Here is a 22647-nt window from a genome sequence, read left to right on the forward strand (position 1 = left end):
TTGGTCTGCGGTGCCGAAACAAGTGGGGGAGAAGTCCTGGTAAAATGGAGGGAAAGTAGTGGCTGTTTTTTATAGTCCAAGTGTATAATCGGATTTTTTTTTCTCTCCTGATAGAAAGCAGATAAATTTATGAAGGGAGAGCTAAGAGAATAATTACAGGGTGAAGGTAGTTAAATTTTATTTCGAGTCCCAAAGGCAAAACCTGACATTTTATTGCAAACATCTGGAAGGCTTAAGAGACTGGCATGGTGTTTGTTTAAACACTAATAGAGAATTTTATTCTGTAAAACACAAACAAAGCCCATTTAAAAACACTTGAGACTGTAAATATTTTGCGGTGGTTCAATTCTCAAAGCCTGAGAAAACCGGGGGAAGAGGAGGGGGAGAATCGACGGCGTAATAGGGGTATAATTATGAATTAGTTAATAATGCGCAACAATACCGTTTGTGCAGACCATAAAAATAAATTGCAGGCGTATTTTTTTCCGCAGTCACAATAACTGACCCCGCGCAGCCCGGGAACATCACCTCGCTCGAGTTTCCAAGCGGCGACTTGTGTTCGCTTTAAACTCGCCTCTTACGAGAGCGCCAGCCTCGAAATCCTCCGGTCCGTTTTAAAAGATAATCGACGTTGCGTTAAAGTCCGGCAAATCACTCGCTCACGTTATCAGACAGCCTTCAGCCCGCACCCGCTGACTAGTTTTAACATTGTTTTAAATTACAAACTTTAAAAAAAAAAAAAAAAGAAAAAAAAAGAAAAAAATCTTCGGGCTAAGTCTGGCTAAAGGACCTTCGGTGGGGTTTTCCTCGCTGTGGAGTAGGGTTTGAAGCCGGCTGGGCTCAGCCCCTGCGAGCAGCACATCTGGACAGCACTCCCGCCCCGCAGCCGGCTCCCCTTATTTCTCTTTTTTTCTTCCCCCCCCCCCCCCCCCCCAATATTTCCATATATAAACAAATATTTTCAGGCTCGCTCTGCGACAACTGGAAAGCAGGAGAGAATGATTTCTTTATAAACCCCGGGGCCTGGCCCTACGACCCTTGCTCCTGCCGCTTTATTCCAGGGAGCAGTTTCCTGGATTTAATGGGAGCTACCCCTGCGAGTAAGGGTCGGGAATAAAGACCAGGCAACGGGACGCATTCATCTCTGGCGGCCGGGGGTCAAAGTCGCATCTAAATCCAGATTTAGCCCAGGCCGACTCCAGATTTACACCGCTCGCCGCGGGGAGCGGGGACGCCTGGTCCCTAACCACCGCCCCGGCTGAGAAGAGCCCTGGGGACCGGGTGCGTTTCGCCCCGCGAGATTTTGGTGCAAAAGCTGAAATCGAAATCCCGTCCCCCGGCTTGAGGAGCGCGGGTTTCTGTGGGCGAACCCTCTCAGCGCGGGGAGCAGAGATCCCTGCGAGGGGGCAGCATTGACTCCCTCCCCCCCCGCCCCCCCCTCTCCAAACCCCATCCCTCCCCTTTTTCCCCGGGCACATCCTCGTGTGCGCGGGGCCGCAAGGTCTCTGCAGGGGCTGCCCGTTCCCTCCGCTCGCACCGAGAAGCAGCGATGCCTTTGTGTTTATGGCTGCTGCACCGCCCGGCGCGGACGGGCAGAGGGAGGGCGAGCTGTGCTAAATCTCCCGGGCATCGGCGTAGCGGCAGGGAGGAGGGAGAGAGGAGCGGCCGGCGGCGGATGTGTGTCCCCGCGCCCCCGGACACCGCTGCCCGGGACGGCGGGGAGCTGCTCTCTCTCCCGTCCCTGGCAAAAGGGTCCGCTCCCTGGGGTCTGTCAATTAGGGGCCTTATTGGCACGGAAAATCCGCTGTGTTCCTGCTTGCTGCTGTGAAGGCAGCGTCCCGCTGCCAGGGCCCGGCGCGGGGTGGTCTGACACTGCTCACAGACCTCGGTCGGCAGCCCGGAGTGCCCCTAGGTAAGAGACCCAAAAGGGGTCGGGGCTGATTTAAACTGTCGACCCCTAAAAACGCGCTTAACGCCGTGGAAAACGTAGTTCTGAGCTCTTACATCAGCCCCCAAATTTCGTTTGAATCGCCCTGCCTTTCCAACACCATTTCCTCTCGCTAAAACGCTATAAATAATCCTCTGTTTTCTTGGGCTCTCTTTCTAAAATTTTCCTCCAGCTTCTTTAAAAGCTTTTCTCGGTGTCTGTCTCCCAGACGAGTGTTTCCGAGGCTTTCGGAAATAGGGTAACGGATTTTTTTTTTTTTTTTTTTTTTTTTGGGGGTGGGGGGAGACATTCCTTCGCCGGGGGAAGAACACGCAGCCGGGGCAGCCTCTGGAAAGACATGTGCCCCCTCCGGGTCCCCGCTCCTCGGTCAGTCCCGCTGCCGGCTGCCTCCAAGCTCCCGCCTCTGTCTCTCCCTTCTTCCCGCTGCTCCCGCTCCGGCGCTGCTCCCCGCGGAGTGGGGGAGTGGGGCAGTGCTAGGGGGGGGACGGGGACACGACACGACACCCCGTGTGGCAGTGCCGCTGGCTGGGCCCGGCGCTGAGCCCTCGGCAAGTGACCTGTCAAAGGCGATGCACAAGAGGGGAGGGGAAAGGAGCGGCGGGGAGGGGGGTGCGAGGGGGTGTAGGGCGGGTGATGGAGACGCACAAAACCTGCTCCTCGGCCTAGATAAACAGGGCATAGCTTTTCCGAGGTTTCCCGAAGAAACGGCTTCTTTCTCGTTTTTCCTCCGAAAACCCTTTCCGTGCGGTGTGGAGCCCGCCGGGCTGTTGTCCCGCCGGCGAGAGCCATCGCTTTAGGCCGGGGAGAGGGGGCTGAAGGGCTCCGCCGTACCACGCAGACACGGGCACCGTGGGGTCACACTGGTAGCTAAAGGAGCTGCCCTCCCACGCCTGCCCTCTTCACTTGTGTCCAGCCCCGTCGAAAAACCTCGCCTTAAGAAAAATCTCGCTCTCCTCCGGCGCCGCTCGAAGCAGCTCTGCGCCTTCGGGGAGCATCGGAGAAACACCAGCCAAAAACAATCCCCTCCTGAAATCTGGTGTGTAACCTCGCCCGCTTTTCCACCGTGGCTCGATTCATATTAATTCCCTCCCTTACTTTATAATTATTTATTGTTTATTTTGAACTTGTATTCGACCCTCAGGATCGAATTAATCCCCGGCGGCTTTTCCCGCTGTGTTTTGCCTAGACGGCGTTTCGCTTGACTTCACCTATTTTTCCGTGGTCCCATCAGCTAATGAAAACACGCGGTGCTTCCTTCACTTTGGCAAATGCAGCCCTCGTTCCTTTTCACTGCGGGACCCCTCCTGCGCCACGCACGATCGAGGAGCGTGGGAGCAGCTGCGGACCCACCTCAGCCCTGCCTGGAGGGTTTCGGGACAGAGGGAACAGGCGAGCAGAAAGAAAATGCTGAATATCATCCAGGGAAACGGTCGGGATCTCTACGGGATCTCTGCCTAGCGGGTTGGTTCTCGCTGTAAGCTACAGTGGCAAAAAGAAGCGGGGGGGGGGGGGAGGAAATATATATATGTGTGTGTATTTATATATATATAAACATCCCCCTTCTCAAAGAGAAGGCGCTCCCCTGCCCGCGGGTGTCTGGATCTATTTGCCCCGCTGCCGGCGCCGGCCCACGCCGCCCGCTCAGCCCCGCCGCTCCACGGACACGCATCGTTTGCAAGTGAAACTTCAACCCCCCCGCCCGAGACGTTCCCGTTGCCGCGCCAAACACCGATTCCGCCGGCAAGCGCAAGTAATAGATGGCATGAATGACGTTTTAAAAACACCCCCTCAACCCGGCACCCCCGGGTGGTAAAGCCCCTCTCGGGTACTTTGCGTGGGGATTAGCTGGCAGCAGCCCCTGGGAAACCTGGGTGCGGCGGCGAGAAGTGCGGGAGTTGTTACCTCTCTGCATTTAGAACTATGGGTTTCCTAATGGCTCCCCGTTCTTCAAACGGTTAATTCTCCCTACCGGTGCTCCAGGACTCAGATGGCCAAAATTCCTCGCCCTGAAGCCCGAGTCTCCCTCCCCTCCCCATTGGGTCGCAGCTTTTGGGTCTCTCCCGATCTCTCCCTCCTATTGGCCGGGGACAGTATTTTTTTTCCCCCTTTTTTTTTTTTTTTTTTTTTCCTTGACAGGCGCACGCAGCCTGCCTAACTCTTGGAGGAAAAAAAAAAAATCCCAGAAGTTTGGATCAATCAGAGAGAGACAGAAGGAAAGGGGAGAAGGAAAAAAAAAAAAAAAAAAAAAAAAGATGAAATCCAGCCTGCAGCCCCTCTGAGCAAGTGCTGGGGACCTGGGCTGAGCACACCCTCCCGGCTCTGCCTACGGAGTATCTGCAGCCTCATGTAGCGCCTTCAGGAGACTGAGGGCTGGTTCTTCTGGGGGTGCAGCTGGGGAGGGGTGGGGGGAGACAGAGGCGAGAGGCTCTGCCTCTGGTCCCCGAGCTCTGCGCTCCCAGCCACTGGCCGCTCATCTGCCCAAGGGTCTGGGCGAGGGGATAAGATGAGTGAGAGGCGAAGATCGGCGGTGGCCCTCAGCTCCCGAGCGCACGCTTTCTCGGTAGAAGCCTTGATTGGGACAAATAAAAAGAGGAAACTGCGAGACTGGGAGGACAAGGGGCTGGATTTGTCCATGGAAAGCCTCAGCCCCAATGGCCAGCTAGGGGACAATGAAGACCCGACTCAGTGCTTGGACCTCAACCCCGGTTAGTGCAACTCCTTTCTTTTCGGGGACCCCCCTCGCCCCGCTCCCTCCCCGCCGCTGAGCCCTGGTTGGGAGCTGCCCGCCGGGAGAGCGGCGCCGAGCGGGGCGGGCAGCGCCTCCCGGAAAACATCCGGGACTGGGGGGAGAGAAGGGGTGGGGGGGGCACTTTGCGGAGATTCCTTGGATTTTAATAATTTTTTTTTTTTTTCGCTTTACCGAGAGTTTTCTCCTACTCACTGCGACTCTTTCCTCCCCACAACTTCATGATCTCCCGGGAGGGAACGGCGTGTGTGTCCCCCCCCGCTTCCTCCTTCTCCCTCTCTCCTCCCTCTCTGTGCCTGCCGGTCGCGATCGCGATAGTCCTTCCCGGCTGTCTCGGGACACGCGTTTCGCCTTGCCCCGGAGCTTCCCGAACCATCGCGGGGGTGCCGTGTGGGTCGGGGGCAAAGGAATGGGGGCACGACACTCGCATCCCCGCGGGAGGTATCACCCCTCTCCTCTTCCGTGCGCCTTTCCGAGACACCGGCCGCCCCCCCCGAGTCTGCCCCGCGGAGACCGTGCCTCCCTCACCGAGGGTGTCGGTGCAGGAGGAGGAGGAGGAGGCGGGCGCCCCGGATCAGCGTTACGCCGCGGCGAGGGGCGCCGGCTCCGTGGAGCGGCGGGGAGCGGCTGTACACGCACCCACGCCCCGCGGCGAGCTCCCACCCGAGACCTCCACGGGCTGGGGGCGGGCTCAGCCCGGCAGCGAAGGACTGGGGCCCGATCCTTCCCCCGGGATCGGGCCCGCCGGGGCTCCGCAACCGGGACGGAGGGCAAGCCCCCGCGGCGGCTCGGGGGAACGGGGGAGGGCCGTCTCCCCGCTTCGCCGGGAGACTGCTGCCGGCAGGGAAAAGGGTCTGAGCCGGGAGCAGGGGCAGCGGCTGAGGGGGCCTCCGAGGAGTCTGGCCCCCGCTACCGAGCCTGGCGCCTCCTGGGAACCGGGGCATTTGGAGCAGCGCCGGTTCCCCGACCCCTCGATCGGCCGCACCGTATTTGGGGAGAGAGAGCACGAGACTTCCCTCGTGGTATTTGTATTTTTAATTTTAAACTTTTATCTGCTTATTTATTTTTATTTAAAAGGGATCTGGTGGCAGGGAGCGATCTTTTGGCTCAAGCGAAACCGTCGGTCTGCACTTGTTCCCGCGGCCCGTTTCGCTCCGGCCTAAAACGACGGTCCCGCCGAAGCAGCCGCGGACCCGCCGCTACCCCGAGGGGCGAAAGCGCGCTGCACCCCGCGGCCGCGCCGCCTCCGCGCCCCCGCTGCCCCCCGCGTCCCCGCGCCCTTCTCGCCGTGCCCCCGCCCCGCTCCCCAGCGCCTTGAAATGGGACGGAGCGGACGACCCCGCTCTTACAATTATAGTGTGCGCAGAAAGCGAATGTTAGGTAATTTCTCTTTACTTTTTCTTTTAATATTCGCGTGGGGGAAAAAGGTCAAAGGATTTCAGTGCCCGACCCCGTAAGAGAAAGGGCAGAAATTTACTCCACTCGCGCCAAGTCCACTCCGTTGCACTTGGGGAAGAAAACTTTTTTTTTTTTTTTTTTTTGCGTGACATTCCCCGCGCTATCCATAAGCATCAGCTGCCCAGAAGAAACCTAAACCAAAACCCCAAACCCAAACCAACCAACAAACAAACAAAATAAAAAAAAAAAAAGGAGAGAAAGAATCAGAGATTGAGGTGTAAAAAATATCTGCTGTAAAAAAATCTGTTAAGTGTTTATGAAGGGAGCGAAAGAGCGGGAACTGCGGAGACGTCGCCCCGCTCCGCTCTCAAGGAACCGCATTTCAATTTGCTTGTGGCAGAAGCAGCCCTTCCCGGTGCGGATCCTAAGGAGAAGTAGGTAAAATCTGCCGCTGGGACCTCTCTCTCAGCGGGCCGACGGGCGTGAAGGAGAGGGGACAGAAGCGGTCAAAATATCAACCACTAAAAAAATAGCTCACGGTTTCCGTGTCTTCTCCGTTCAAAATAATAAATACGCGAACGAAACGACAAAAATCCGCTTTCCAATAAAACAGCAGCTTTATGTATCAGTCTTCTTTTTTAGAACCGTTTCTCATTAATTTTTAGCCGCAATAGGATATATTTTTCGTCGGTCTAGAAGTTTAATTTGTCTATTTCTCCACGAATTCGAAATAAAGAACTGGAAAACTCCCCCCTGCGCCAGACTGGAGAGCGGGAGAGGATGGCTGCTAATGCCTGAAACCTTAGAAAGCAAACGTGATGTTTTTCATAAAGCAAAGGAAATCAAGAACAGTTTGAGAAATCATTTTTAGGAGGTTGATAAACTTTAAATAAAGTCCGCGACTGTAATTTGCACAGTCACTTCATTAAACCTAAATCCTCCGCGGTATACCTTTGCTGCCGGGTGAAAATTGATTAGCGGCTCTATAATGGCCACCAAATTCCGTCTTTACAAGACCCAATTAAGATCAAACTTTACACCTAAAGTATTTTAAACTTGCCAAATCTCCAGCGATATAGCAAAAACAAAACAAAACAAAATTATAAAAGGGAATTTTTATAGCGTCCCAAAGGTTCAAAACTCAAAGTCGCTGCCCCCGAGTAGCGTAGGAAATAACACAGGGCTGTTCCTTCTGCTGGAGATATGAGGAACGCGTGTGCTTACAGAGAGGCCCCAAATATTAGAGTAGGCGATGGGAAATTATGTGTTCATTTTCCGTATGATAACGCAAATCGGTCTAGCCCGATTTATCGATCTCTTCGCATTAAACGCCTCAATTTCAGCTCAGGAGGGTTTGAGAGGGAGAAACCCATTCGCCGCGGGGAACCAAACGCCGCCAAGGGAAGAGGAAGGCTTCGCTCTCCTTTTTGCGGCTCTTCCCTGTGTAGACGGGTATGGGGATTTCTCTCCCACGCGTTGGCCACGTCTCGCGGGGATTTTCCGCAGAGCGAGTGGCGCCCCGGGGGAGGGGGGTGTCGGCGGGGCGGCGTGGGTGCACTGGACGTGTACAAAATCCAGCCTTCGCGGGGGGGGTGTGTGGGGTGGGTGGGAGGCAACTCTCGTTTCCCCGTTTTGGCGAAATCCCTCACCCCTTACGTGCGATTTTCCAGCCGTGCCCAAACCCTCCAGCGACAATATTGGCGAGCCCGAGGCGCCTGGGGTGCCCGAGAGACCCTCCCCGCATCTTGCCCGAAGAGGCGAATTGGCAGGCGGGGAGGTGCCGGGTCGGGGAGGCGGGGGTGGCATGGGGAAAGGTACGAAAAGCGAGCGGATAAATGTCCCAGGTTTGTTAAAAAAAAAAAAAAAAAAGAAAATATCTCCCGAGCATCCGAGTTATTTATGTCTCAGCCATGAATCTTGTCGCCGGAGTTAATGTGCTGTTTTACGAGACTCATTTAAAAGGGGGATAAAGCTGGATTTTAATCACGTGCGGGTTTTAATCACGAAGTTGTGAAAAGGAATTCGGGATTGCAGCGGCTCTCCCCCTCTCTCTTCCCCCTCCCCCCCCTCCGCCCACTCGGGGCGCGCCTTTTGCGTGGGGCCGCGGCCGGGCCGGCGGGAGGCAAAGCTCGCCACGGGGCTCGGCGGAGCCTCCCCCGCTGCTGCTCCTCCGCCGGGCCCGGCCGCCCCGCATCCTCCGCCGGCCCTCGGAGAGGAGGAGAAGGAGGAGAAGGAGGAGGAGGAGGAGGAGGGTGGCGGGGCGCAGGCGGCGGCGGGCGCCCCTCCGTTCCCTTGGCAGGTTTGGTTTCAGAGGGCAGCAAAACAATGGGCTCGGATGTCTTCTGGGTATTTATAGATTAAACCTGAGCAGCGGAAAGGTCACGGGGGGCCCAGGCGTTGCCTTCCTTGATGTATATATTATTTACCATCGTTTACAGCGGTGGCTTTCGCCGGCCCTTCCCTCTGCCACCCCCGTGGCGCAGGGACAGACCGAAGCAGAGCCGAGCGCGTTTCTTTGCTCGTCGGAAGTTTAAGACGGAGATTTTAATGGGGGGACGTCTCCCCACGGACACGTTTCCCTCCCCCCCCGAAAGAAGGCTGCTCCCTTAGGCGGTCGGGGTCGCCACACGGAGAGTCGCTCCACAGGCGCTTCAGAGGCAGAGCAAAATGGTGCGGCTAAAAATTTGTAATTTCTCGGCGTCGGGACGGTCCCGTTCCTCGCAAAGAAACACGCTAACGAGTTCGTAAACGAATTTCGGCAGTGCAGTCTCCATATTAAAAAAAAAAAAACAAAACCCAAAACCAACAACAAACAAACAAAACCAAACCCAACCAAAACCAAAAACATTTTCGAGAGTTTTATTTTTGTCAATCTGCGAAGACATTGCATTGCAAATTGTTTTTCGTTCCGTATGTTTTTCTAAAGCTACATTAACGAACTACTGCGAAGCTTTGCCTCGAGAGAAAACGACACGGCACACATTTTGAGACCTACAACGTGTTTATTACAGCTGCTTATCCATAAGATTAAGATCCGATAGCTTGACAAAGCCTTCCGTGGCTGGCAAGAGTAAAACCTCCATCTCTTTTACCGTGGCATGTTGTTTTCCTGCCTATCCTGGGACGTTGTAGGAATATCCGTCCTAATCCCGCTCCTCCGCAGGGTACCTGCTCCTCCTCGCCCCGGGGCAAACCCCCTCCACCGGCGGGGGTGCGGGAGCCACGCAGCCCACTGAGCCTCTAGAGGGGCAAACAAATTTTAAGAATGGGAAAAATGTGGTTGATAATATGTGGGGGGGTTGGGGGTTGTTTTTGTTGTTTTGTTGTTGTTGTTGTTGTTGTTTGTTTAGTGGGATTTTTTTTTGGTTTTTGGTTGTTTGTTGTTGTTTTTTTTTTTTTTTAATACCCCTGCTTCTGAATGCTCATATTCATATTGATGAAGTCCCACTTTTTGAGCCGTGGCTGTTAAACCCCTGAGTAGGGAGTGACTTAATTTGCTTCCAGATGTAGTTTCTCACTTCAGCTTTTGTTTGAGTGCTCGGTGGATGGGGCTAAGATTTCAAGAGCTGGCAGAGAACTTTTTCTCATCTCCTTCCTGAGGTAGAGTGAATTGGTGTACACCATCCTTCGCGTGGTCCCTAAGGGTTGCCGATGAGCAAGGCTTTGTAACAATGAGGTGTAAGACAGAGAGCGTCAGCTTTGCCTTTGGCAGAAGTGCTTAGGACTGGGATTTATTGATGCGATGTCTTTCTAACAAATGTGTGTGTGACTGGGGTCGTATGAATTCATTCCACCTGTTGGATCATCAGTTTGCCTCCTGAAGAGGGGATACCTAGCTCAGATCCATTGCTCCCTTGTGTATATGATGGAAGGAAATGGGAAGATCTGACCCTCGTAATGCCTCTGCTCCCCCTGTACTCTGGCCACAGAGCTAATGGTCTCGCTCTTCCCAGAGGAGACAGTTGCAGGAGGCAGATGGAGCTGTCCAGATGAGAGCCAGGAGAGCCCTGGGGGGGCTCGGGAAAGAGTTGCCTTGGTCAAGTTCGTACAACTCTGACCTTGGAGCTGGAGGAGACAGATAGTGAGAAGGATTTGTCTCTGCGGTAATATGCGTCTTACCGAATTGGAGAACTCCTGCTGCTGGGTTTGTGAAATTCTTCCTGCAGAGAGGTGAATTGCTCACGCTGTATTAAGAGGGCAGGTAATAGAATAATAGAGACAGATCTTACAGAACAGCAGAGTATTAGAAAAAAGGCAGCGAGTCAAACAATGTCTTCCTTTCTTTTATATGCATTTTAAATCTGCAGCCCTTTTTACGCAGGTTTATTCCATCTGCTGGGAAGGGGAAAGCTGCTATTTCAAAAGACTTTCCTTGCCTTTGACAAGAACTTTGGGAGAATCCAAAAAGCTTCTGTTACAAGCAAATGTCAAGTAATTCCTTACAAACCATCAATCACTTCTTTCTCCTCCCACTTGGGACTGAGTGCTTATATCAAATATCAGCCCAGCTAGCCTCTCCTCAGGCAGAAGTGTCCTGCTTTATCTGTATCTGTCTTTAAAGAAAACTGATGCTTTTTTCAGATGGAAAAGTTGAAAGATGTCTTCCAAGAGAGCTACATTCAGGAAAGAGCATTTGCATTGTTTTACAACACAGTCGGTGCCACTTAAGCCATCCCTGTTCACACAGATTGCTGTTGCTATTTTAATCAGTTGGATTCCTGTATGAATCTTTGCTTGCAGTCTTATGTCTTCAAAGGTCAAAGCATGTTTTTGTTGTTTGGTGGGGTTTTTTTAAACTTTTCTTTTTTCCCACTTTCTGATCTAGATGAATAATCTTACGCTAGTTTAAAAAATGCACTCAAATCAGTCCGAGAGCACTTGGAAAATTCCTGGATATATTGAGACAAGCTCATAGGGCATTTACATCAGTTCCTGTTGCAAGTAAAATCTATTCAAGTGTGATTTAAATCACCCCAAGCTTCCATATTGAGATCTGTGATGCAAAATCAAGTTCAATGAAAGAAGCTTAAGTTTTCTGAAAATGACAGCTTTTCAGAGATCAACAGAGTTTCCCGGAGAGGCTGAGCTTACTAGTGCCTGTTGATGGAATGACAGGATTTTATGCTAGCCCTTAGCGATCTGACAGCCTCCTGAACAAAACAGTTACTTTGTGGTAATGGGATGGGAAATTATGTTTAAAGCCTGATAGCAAAAGCAGGGTGGGTATACACCGGATGGTCAGTATCCATCAGCCTGGGAGTTGCGTGGCTCCGTTAGGAGGAGCAGCAGTGGGCACCTGGGTGGACAGGGAAATGCAGGCAACTGGGGACTTCCCAGCGGTCCGGTGCCCAATTCTGCCCAGAGCAGCTCTGCAAGGCAGGACATTGAAAGCTTTGGCTTTTCTGGCTTATTGTTTGAACTGGAGTTTCCACAGGTAGAGAGCAATGTGCAGCAACACTGAGACGTTTTTATTTTCAGAGAAAAAAAATGGTGTAGCCTTTTGCTGCTTTTTTTCCAATACTGGTTAAAATAGGTTATGATTCTGACTTTTCTGCCTGTGGAGCATTTGCTGTCTCAACATACAATGCCGTTGCATTTCTTGTGGTAAAAGCTGTAGTGCGCTTTGGTGAGAAGGGCTAGGGAAAAATAACGTGGTGTTATGGTAAAATTAAATTGAAATATCTTTGAAAGGAGACTAAGAAATTTCAAAACTCAGAGGAAACGTAGTGCCAATTCAAGTTCTAGCAACAGTATTCACGATGGGGGCATCTTTTAATTGCGTATTCTGCAAGATCAGAAAACAATGAATCAGTAAATCAATCCAAGAAGTGACAAAAGCACTTGTTACAATAATATTTACAATAATATTTCCATATGCCATTCGCTCAGCTGAGCTATTGATCTGACAGTATTGCGAAGATGGTGAAAGGACTGTTTGCTGTATATTTGCAAATCCAAACTCACAGCTGCTAGAGGGAAGGCTACAGCTAGCAAATGTCTTAAGCCAGCACATACTGATTCGCACACACAGAGGAATTCAGAGGAGGATTTCTCATGTGGGGATTGAGCAGAAAAAAAGTGAAGATGGTGAGGAGGCAGTTTAGGCATTTAGGTTTGGTTGAGTAAAAGTTTTTTTTTTTTTTTTTACTTCATTGAGAAACAGAAAACTTAGTTTTTTCAACCTTTAAATATTTTTTTTTTTGGATCATCAAACTACCTCATATTTTTAAGCCATGCAACCATTTAAAGAAATGGATCCCCAAACCTCCTTGTTTAAGCTACTTAAAAATATTTTTAAAATAAATTATAAAATGAATTTGCAATTAAAAAATAAGGCAATGTGTTTCAGATAATAACGAAATCAAGCATTTGGACAGTCAAAACTGCTTCCTAATTTTTCTTCTTTTAACAAAGTTATTTGCCATATTCTGCAGGATTTCATAAATAAGTTTTAATTTCTCCAAAGCTGTATTTTCTTGGTCAATTCACTAGATATGTATTAAAAAAAGGTTCAGCTAAACTCTTGCACGGTAGAATTCAGTCCCTGCCATAGGGGACAGTTTCACTGCACTGCATCTCCAGCTGCTCATTCTTCTTAAGGCTTTTGCATTTTGGGTAGGAAATCTTCCAGTATTGTTAAATGGACATTTTCAGTAGCGTCCACAGGTGTAGCTCTTGGAAAGGAGCTTGGGAAGAAATTATTGCCAACCACCTTTAAAAGAACCATTTTACAGCTTCTAAAAGGGTACTTAACCAACTGGTTAAGAACTGACACAAATCATATTAATAATCAGCACATTTATATGAATGCAGCCGCAGCAAAAATTGTTTGAAAATCAGTGGGCCAGGGCACACAGAATTATTATGAATGACTTACAGTTCTTTGACTTCACTCAGGGACTGGATGCACTGTTGGCTAACATTAACATCTTTCCCCAGGATCAATGAATTAACAAAACCAAGACTCTACTTTTAAGGAGCTTCAGGAAATAGAGAACTCCCTGATCAGAAACCTGCCTCAAAACTAAGGGAAAAACTGAAGACACCACAGTGTCTTTGCTTTTAATGTGAGTGAAGAACTGTGCATCATAGACTTCTTAAGCAGCTGCAGCAGTTAATAGCAGTATCCCTAAATAAGATGCTGAAAGTGCTAACTGACTGTTCTCCTAAGGAGAACATGTCATAACATTTAGAAATGTATGGTGCATACGATGGGTAGGTTAGGGAGTCTTCAAAAATACATTTTTGTTGTTTTACCCCTGAAATGCCTGCAGGTCAGTTCTGCAAGCTTGAGTCTGATGAGGAAGAATGGACCTTGGGAATAGATGGAGAGATTCAGAGAGAGACTTTTTTTTTGCACCGACTTGCTGCACTGGACTGTCCTCAATCCTGCTCAGAGGATCATCCTATTAAAAGATCAGTTATGAAATTTTCGTAGGTGTAATTGTCATCGCTTCTACAAGCATTACTTAGTTTGATGAAAAAATTATCCCAGTTCTGCCCTGTCATACCTCTTTTAGCTTTGCACGTAGATGCACTTTACACAGAAAAAATGCAACTGTATTTTTATTCTGCTTTAAGCAATCTTTCTTATCAGGGCAAAAAAAAAAAATAGAAGACAACCTGCTGAGCATTCCCTTGTACCCCCTCAGACCTTAATGGAAACACTCCCACTGGCTTTTTTAAAAGCAGACTTCAGCCTCAAGGTTGTACAGTACTCTGCTGCTGCCTTAACTTTTAATAAAGTACCATGCAATAATTGGTATTGGCAATCCTAAATTTTTAGTTGACTCATCCTCTTGCCAAGATGTGTATTGCCCCCGAGTTTGCTCTTTTATTTATCAGGTATCTGCAAAATTAGAAAACAAAGACACTGGAAGTGTCCTATGACATTGCAAAACACTTAGGAGGCAGCTGCTAAAGGAGGGCTGGATTCTGCGAGATGCTGAGCATCTGCATTTCAAGGGACTTTACGGTGCTGATTTTCAAGGGCACAGCTTTTGTGACCTCTTTTTCAGTGGCGTTAAGAACGTGTAATCGCCACGGAGATTTTGACGTCTCGCTCGATTTCTGCTCTGAGATGCTCTAAACAGGGGGCGATAGCCAGAAAGTAGCCTCCCCTCGGCACAACTGTCAGGACTGGAATAATTTTGACTTACGTATGGAGATTTCTTTTTTGTCTGCTGGAACACTATGTCAGTCTGTATGAGTAAAATAATCACGACAGTGAGGTTAATGCCTGGGTGATCGCTTTTATGCTATGGAAGGATCGTGTTTTCCTTTGCTCTTCAGTTTTCCCTGGTAGTGTGAAAACTATCAGGTTGGATCAGATACAGGTTTCTGGATTATGCTCATCTTTGCAATTTGTAGGTGCCTCTGTCTTTTTACTGTGTGATACATTAAAACAGTGCTCCATACAAGGCAATGAGGCTGTTATTTTTAAACTGAGGAGTTGCTTTTTACTTCAGAAAACTTAATCTTTTTATGCCAGAAGGTTGTAGGAGGCTGGGGAAATATAGAATACAGCACCCGGCTGTGGGTGCCTAATGGTTTTTATTTTGCTCCAGAATTCAAAAGATGAATAAGAGATTTATTATCGTAGGATTTGGGGGTTTCCTGTGCCAGGCTCCTTAGAGCAAGTAAAAAAATGTCTTCATTTACCATCAAACAACCCTAGCAAATTCTCCATCTGCCTAGCGGCAAGCCAGTCACGTTATTCACTTCAGTGCTTGGGAGCGTTACCCACATAAGACTGTAACATCACAGTTGCGTTATGCGGGTCCCTGCAATTCTGACGGAGCGGCAGAAAGCCTACGCTGCCCCGTTAGAGACTGCTCGGATTATTCTGTACATAGTAATTCTGTTTACTCCATAACTCAGGAAATTGCGCCTGGGCTGGGGAAAGGGAGGGCAGCTGTGGAAGTGCCTAGCAGCGTGCTGCTGCAGAAATGGACAATAATTAATAGCTTTTGTGAAAATATAGTCATATAACACAGCTTCAGGAAAAAAAAAAACACCTCGTTCTGCTTCTTGGAATGAAAGATTCGATTGTGAAGCGGCTGTTTATTAAGAGTGTTTCAAGACTGATTGCTCAAGTTACATGAAGGTGCTGAGCATCATTTATCCGGGGTAATTCGGAAATAATTGGTTTAGAAAAAATGGAGAGAGGCTTGACCGAGTACATATGGGGCGCATGAGCGAGTAATCCAGTATGGTCACAGCCTTTAAGAGAAAAGCAGTTCTGTCCCAAAAGGGGATGGAAAATGCCTGGGGCGTTTGTTGCCTCTGTCCTCTTGCCAGGTCAGATGCCCTGTCCCTGGTCGTGCTCTCAGGCACCTGCTGGACTGGGATGTCCCTGGGCTTCTGTAGCTGCCGACTTCTCCTTGGGCTGAGAAACAGTGGAGGAAAACCCAATCAAGAATAGGAGTAGCTCAACCAGGTGCCCCATGTTGCTGTAGGGGCTCACTTGGTGGGCACAAGCGACATAACGCACCAGTGAATGGACCGGGTCACCGTTGTGTTAGCTTTGTTTTGATGGCCAGTCGTGTGCGCGCACTGTCCTCCTGGGGATGAAATGACGGTGAAATCAGGAAGAGACCAGTTAACAGGGGCGAAGGAGTAGAAAACCAGGCAGAAAGGGGGATCGCCGCTGGGAAGAGGGGAATGAGGCAGGAAAGGGAGCGGTTCAGGGCTTCATTTCCTACCCACTGGCTGCTCGCGGCACAAGAAGGCATTGGAAACTGTTTTCAGACTTCATCTCTGCATTTGGGTGCCCTCCTGTGTGGTTTTTATTTTTTTGTTTTGTTTCGGTTTGTTTTTTTTTTTCCCAAATATTGAATGGCACGATACCTATAAATGAAACATACTGTTCAAAACAATTTATGAAGGCAACTTAATACATTACAGCACAGAAACATAATAATTTGGTGTAGCTTAGATATGTAAAAGTCCTGCGAGGAAAAAGGGAAAACCTCTCAAATAAGCAGAAGCTTTCAGGAAAAAAAAAATGTTTCTTCCCATAGTCTTTGTTCTTCATGGTTTGACGTGAAAAAATCAGTAATTTCAGAAAAAATTATAAAGACTCTTCTACATGACATATTTTCTTTTACAGTGAACTCCGTAGGATATTTTTGAATAATATTTAAAATCCTATTTGCTACTTTTGCTACTCTTATCCAGGCCTTCAGCCTTTTTACAATCAATAGATGGTACACATGGAGTTGTTTTAAGTCTATTTTATTATGCAGTTGCATTGGCTGTACGTTATTGATTTCCATTGTATATAAAAATCAGATATCTCAGTGCCTTATATTATTAATATTTAAATTGTCAGTATACAGAAGTTTTTTATGTGCCTGAGAAAACATATTAGTCATTATTGCAATGAGTGTAGTTATTTACTATATAGGTATAGCTAGGTATATATACCTAGAGTCAATTTCTAATTACTAATTCAATCATAGCACAAATCTTATTGTTAAAGAAGTAATTAAACTTGACCTGTGATAGTCAACTGCTACAGATAATTCAGTCTTCCCCCTCTACTCAAAATTTCTACCTGTTGGGTTTTTTTATTTGTGTGTTTTTCCTGGGGGTGGAGGGAAGAGGGAGGCAGCTTTTCTGTACAGCAGCAACATTTTTTGGAAATGTCACTCTAGCTAGGGCCATGGAATTTAAATGAAGAATTACAAATAGTAGTAATGGTTTCTTTTACAACTATTTGTAGTTGAATAAGTATTTGTGAACTGACCCTCCGTCATTTTTTATGAATATTCAGACAACTGCTGAATATTCATGAAAATGCTTGATAGTCCTGAATTAAAATATAAATACTTACATCTCAGATAGTTGCTATTCACTGTAGCCTTTAGGCAGTGATGTTTGCTGTGCAGATCAATGGGAAGAAAAAGCTTATTGTAGTCATCTGATGAAATGTATGCTAGTTATTTTCAATTTCTTTCCTGAAAAATAAGCGTGTTTCTTTTTTAGTCTTTTTTTCCCCTATTTCTGCTTCCTTTTTTCTTTACTTCAGATTCACAGCTGTAGTATTTTTGACTCATCTGAGTCATGGCTTTTCTCCTGTAAATCGGGACGCTTATCTAGCTTTATTTCTGAAGCAAGCGGCGATCCATTGTTAGCGCTTGGGCTGTTGCACGTACTCAGCCTGTTGACTCTTTGGGACAGCCCGATGGTCTCCTTCGCTTACGTTTAACAGTACAACGGAGTGTCGATCCCTATCCAGGGCTTTGGGACGTTGCAGTTGTACAAAGAATATTTTGAAGGTGTTGCTGGTTAGTCACCTTCCTTTAATAAGACAACATTCACACCAACCATTTACACTGTGGTTGGCTAAATTTTTTCCCGTGTACATACTAAGATGTGCTCTTTATTTCGTACGCCAGCCTTCGCTTCTTTAAGCACAGCAGGTCAAATGCTCTTAACTCTTCCCTGGTATCTCCGTCATTAGGGAAACTGGAACTTAAGCATAACCAGGATTTGTCACTATTTTACTTGTGGTCTGAGTTTGACATCATTTAATAATAAATTCAAAGGGATGCTCGACAATATTTGTGTAGGAACTCAAATCTCAATACGGTAGAAACCCTAAATGAAGAATGAAGAAATAATGAAAGCAGAGTTTTGTGAAGTTGAACAGAGAACTTTTTGTTGTTTCAGTGCAAAATTAATTACAGGTGAACTCTCCATGATAAAAAAGGAATATTTAGTGAAAAAAAAATCAGAAATTCCTGAGTTATGCTTCCTCTAAGTTGTTGGGAGAAAAGCCCTTTCTTCTTGTATATCTTAAAAATAAACAAGGTAATAGAAAGTAGTAATTTCTCATTTGTGGGTGCAGAGAGCAATCTGAAGCTGAAGGCTTAGTTTGCAGACTTTGCAGAGCAATTAAAAATACCAGGATTCCCGATTCAAATTGTTGGCCCGAAATGCATCCTTATTTAGCAAGGTAAGCACGGGAATCAGTCAGTGATTGAGTCCCTTACACAAGGGATTTGCAAAATTGGATATCTAACAGTTTCATTTTCTTAAATTAAATTTCGGCTACCCTCGCACACATATAAAGGTTATTTTTTATGAGGACATGACTTTCAAAGGTTATTTTAAAATATTTGCTTCTTTGTTTCTCTTCAGAAAGTATGTGGATACCTATTTGGGGCCAGATACAGCAAGCAGCTGAGAACTCCAGCTCATCCTGTCACTGTATTTAAACAAAAGCTTAACAGTGACAATGACTTATACCAAATATGTAATATTCTCCATTTTCAGTGAATGTAGTTGTCCCTCTCTTTTTTGTTTGTGTTCTAGGTTTGGGTTTTTTTTTGTTTTGTTTAAGAATTGGGGATTTTTTTCAGGGAAGAAATTTGTGCTGCTCTTACCGGTTCAGAAAAAATGACTAATATCAAACAGCAAAGAATTTGGGTTTAAATCCCATTTTGCTTGTTGTATACTTTCTCCATATTGTGTGTGTATTAGCCTCTCTATATAGGTAGATGTATAATATGTACGTGTATATATTATACTAACAATATTTTGGAGACACATATATATATATATATTTAAAAAGACCATAGTCCAATCTCTTTTTAGGGCCACTAAACCCCTGAATTTAAGCATTTAACATATTTGAAGTATTTTAGAAATACCAATCTTTTCCACTTCTATTTTGCGCTTACAGTTTGTTATGGCAACAAGTATTACATACTAGGGTTACATTTGACAGCTAGAAATAAGAGAATCGTGCTCCGCAAGAGGTTTCAGGTATTTGGTAACGAAAGCTACTTTCATTTTACGATGGAGTTTAAACACCTGTTTTGTACAGGCTGCTTTTTAATGGGAGAAGCGTTGTTTTATGCATCGATTTATCCACTAAGTTTGCAGCAAGTACTTAATATTCAGGAATTGAAGGTAGAACTGTCTGCTGTCTGTGGTGAGAACCACTCGCCAACAAGAGCATTCCGGTTTCTCCAGCAGATATATTCATGGCAGCAAGGGTTTCCCTCCAGGCAAAAATGGAGGTGAAATCCTCTTTTAGAAGGGCAATTCAAAAAATTCCCTGTGTTAAACAGAAGTGCAAAAAACTCTTTTAATGAAAGACAGATTTCAAGCGTTTGCCTGAGATTATCACTCTGCTAAACTGAAGCAGAGCAGCTGAAATTCCTGCATCATTTACGTCCCGTGAGCAAGGCAAGGGCAAAAGCTGGAGGGAAAATATTCCATAGCATGGGAGCAAACAGCTGTGAGGAAGAAAAAGCTGTGCTGAATCTCTTAGCAAAAGAAAATAATAGTTTAGAAAAAGCCAAACTAAGCAAACCCCGGGCTGTGCCATGCCATAAATCCTTAAAGGGACACGCTCAACTCGCATTTAAAAAAAAAAAAAAGTTCAGTTCTGAAGCCCTCCAGTTTCTACTCCCTTTAAATACTCTGGCTGGCAGTTGAAAGTGTATAAAACTTTAATTTTTGTTCCGGGGATCTTTCCCTCTTTGTGTTTGCAAAGGTGGTTTCTGTTAGCCAGTTTCCTCCATGCTATCTGAGGCCCTGATCCTGCCAAAATGTATTCATGTTCTTTATTGCGGCGAGTCTCCCATCAAAATCCCTCCCAGCAGGAAAGGTGAGCTCACATTTATGTGTTTGTAGGATCAGCGCCTAGTTGTAGGGGAAATGGAAACTGCACGGAGTTCTGTCCGTGGCACAAAGCAAACAATAGCAAAGATGGAGTCAAATACTTTTCTTTAATACTTCAGTTATAGAAATGCTAGATGTGATGTGTAACTCTAGTAAGGGACAGACCCTTCAGAGAGGAATGTAATTTTTCAGTTACCGGCATATAGTTTTAAGCAGAAATAGCTATTAAAATAGCATGCATCGCAATTATTGCGGTTGTGAGGTGAGGAATAAGGTTCTTCATTTTCATTCTATATTTTCCTTTCAGTGTACAATTGTCAAGCCCTTTTGTTGCTTGCCGTTGAACTCCAGTGGGACTTTGATTTTATTTCCCTGGTGCATGATCTTGCTGTGCATATTTAGCAGTTCTGATGATGGAACTTGAGATAAGGCCTTTCAGAAATTGCAGTATTTATTAAGTCACCTTTTGTGGCGGCAACACAAGACAGAATGTTAAACAAAATGAAATTGTGACCACTTATATGTCCTTATTCAGAAAAATAGTCACTGGAAGCTGGAAAATACATCAGATGTAATTTAGACATTAACTTGAACCTAAGAGTTTAAGCTGCTTTTGAAACTGAAAAAAAAAAAAAAAAAAGCGTGCTTAAATAATTTACGTGCTTTCAAAGATGCTATCAAGGTTTAAAGTATGATACTGGCATGTGTGACCATAATTGAAAAACCTAGTCTAGCCATAGCATGCTGCCTTTATCTCGTGCTAGAGATGGCTGAGAGAAAGGCTGCAAACTTGCTGCCATCGTACAGAGCTAGGTAAAGTCACTGCACGAACCTCTGTGAGACCCGACATGAAGAATGGGAATGACAGCAGACTGAGCTATTAGGTGAGAAATTATCTTTCTTTCCGGGTATCAATCGGAGATAAAAGCCGGGGAAAAGTGTTTTGCTATCACTCAGTTTTTGGACTTCAGTTGCAGGAAAGGTATGAAGAAGAGAGGCAATCTTTGTTTCTTGTTCTCTGTTCTCGCACACTGGTGCAGCTATTTTACTGGGAGCCATTTGCAGAGCACAGGCAAGATGTTAGTATTTAGATCTTGTAAAATAAAATGCAAACAACCACATAGCAGTACTTCATGAAGATTTTATGTGCATTTTCCACTCCAAAGGCCTAGTTTTGCTCTTCTTCTGGGCCCTGGACTCCTGATGACTCATAAAGGGTATTTTGGTGAACGAAGCAAGCTTCTTGCAAGCAGCTGGACAAATGACTTGCCTTATGTCCTGAAGTCCCTGTCACAGAAATGTTAGTTCCTCCTGCCCCTTCCCTAATGGCTGTATCCTATTGTTTGCCAACATTTTCAGGCCCACATATTTTTCTCTGACTATCCCACAGCATCCCAGTTTCAGTCCCAACTCCTATACTGCAGCCAGGCACAGGGTATCATTTTCTCCGTCTCGCTCCTGTCTTGGGATATTCTGCCTGGATGAGCACACTGAGCAAGGAGCCAAGAGAACCTCTTAGTTGAGGGTGCTGATTTGTTTAGTGATTGATTTTCACAGAATTGGTAGAAACTTGATTCCTTTGAGACCTCTGTCCTTCTGTCAAAGTTGGTTGAAGCTGACCAGTGAGTCAATTTGGATCGGTGGGTCCAAATATTAAGGGAAAAGGGAAAATTGACCAGCTGGTGGCCTCCCGTAAGCCTAATTTCCTAAGAAATATAGCTAAAATGTTTGATACATGGATAATCTATCCCCTTACATTTTATATCCCAGTGTTCAAAACAGAAGCTTGAGGCTAGAGTTATTTTATGTGCTTATGAAAGGATGATGAAAAAGTAATGATGTTCCACACTTTCACACAGTTTTTGTCATTTGCATAGCTTCATTCTTCAACTTTCAGATCTGTGTGCCACTTTAAGAAACGAAACCAACTGCATAATGCTTACGCACATGCTGCTGAAAGGCACGGACTCTCCATGTTCTTTTGTTCCTGACGTAGGTCTTTTAAACACAACATTTCCTCTCCTTTCCCACAATACTTGGTAAGGAGCAAGATAACTAACAAAATGTAGTATATCACAATTAGCGAACAAGTGAGCACCTGAAGGTATAAACAGAACATCAAAACTCAAACCTGTTGGTTTAGGGATTCACACAGACGGCCATAAGGTGGTTTGCAGCCTTGCCTGGCAGCTTGGCTTAAAGGATGGTTTTACTAGATGATCTCCAGAGGTCCCTTCCAACCCTAACCATTCTGTGATGGTGAGGGCAGAGGGGTGTGGACAGTGAGGAGCTGAGCTTGGCGCTGAGGCCTGCTAGTTACCTCCTGCTTGACCTTAAACCGGATTTGGGCCATATTGGGTTTGATCCTGTTCATTTTGTTTCAGCCAGTATTTGAGTGTTCAATTGATGATACATAAACAAGTGTGTGTGCGTGAGAGAGACCTGTTATCTGATTTCTAAAGTACACTCAAATATGGTGAAATAAAGATCACCATTTGAATGTAAAGCCGCAGTCTTAACTCTTGTTTTGAGGAGTTCAGTGTATTAAACTGCATTATTAAAACACTTCAGGGTTTTATGAACGTCATTTTACTCATTTGATTTTTGCAGAAGGAGATTTGAGTTGTTACACTGATGTAGTGATTCAACTGATGTACTGTAACATTACCTTAATGGCGATTCTGACGAACAGTTCAGGAGCATTTTCTCAGAGATCGCTGTGCCCTCACCACCGCCTCTTCGCTCGGGCCGTCTTAGAAGCCCTGACAACTCAGAAGGAAATGTTTCCCCTTATTTGGTAAATGTTAACATTTTTTCTAATGATAATTAATACAGAATTAACCTTTCATAATTTTTTTCAGTGGTTTGATATAAATAGTTACATCCTCCCTGGCAGGGAAACCCAGATTAAGAACCC

General features: G+C 46.5%; 1 protein-coding gene across 1 annotated transcript in view; it reads left to right on the forward strand.

Annotated features, from left to right (window-relative positions):
- The first annotated feature begins 4118 nt into the window (after positions 1-4118).
- Positions 4119-22647, forward strand: part of TBX15 (T-box transcription factor 15) — a 99772-nt gene continuing 81243 nt past the window's right edge. Inside the window, exon 1 of the mRNA XM_082498522.1 lies at positions 4119-4653. Coding sequence (XP_082354648.1) covers positions 4452-4653 — 202 coding nt within the window. The 5' untranslated portion in view covers positions 4119-4451. The remainder of the gene's footprint in view (positions 4654-22647) is intronic.

The sequence above is a fragment of the Vanellus vanellus genome (genome assembly GCF_965231255.1).
Source record: "Vanellus vanellus genome assembly, chromosome: 1".
NCBI lineage: Eukaryota > Metazoa > Chordata > Aves > Charadriiformes > Charadriidae > Vanellus > Vanellus vanellus.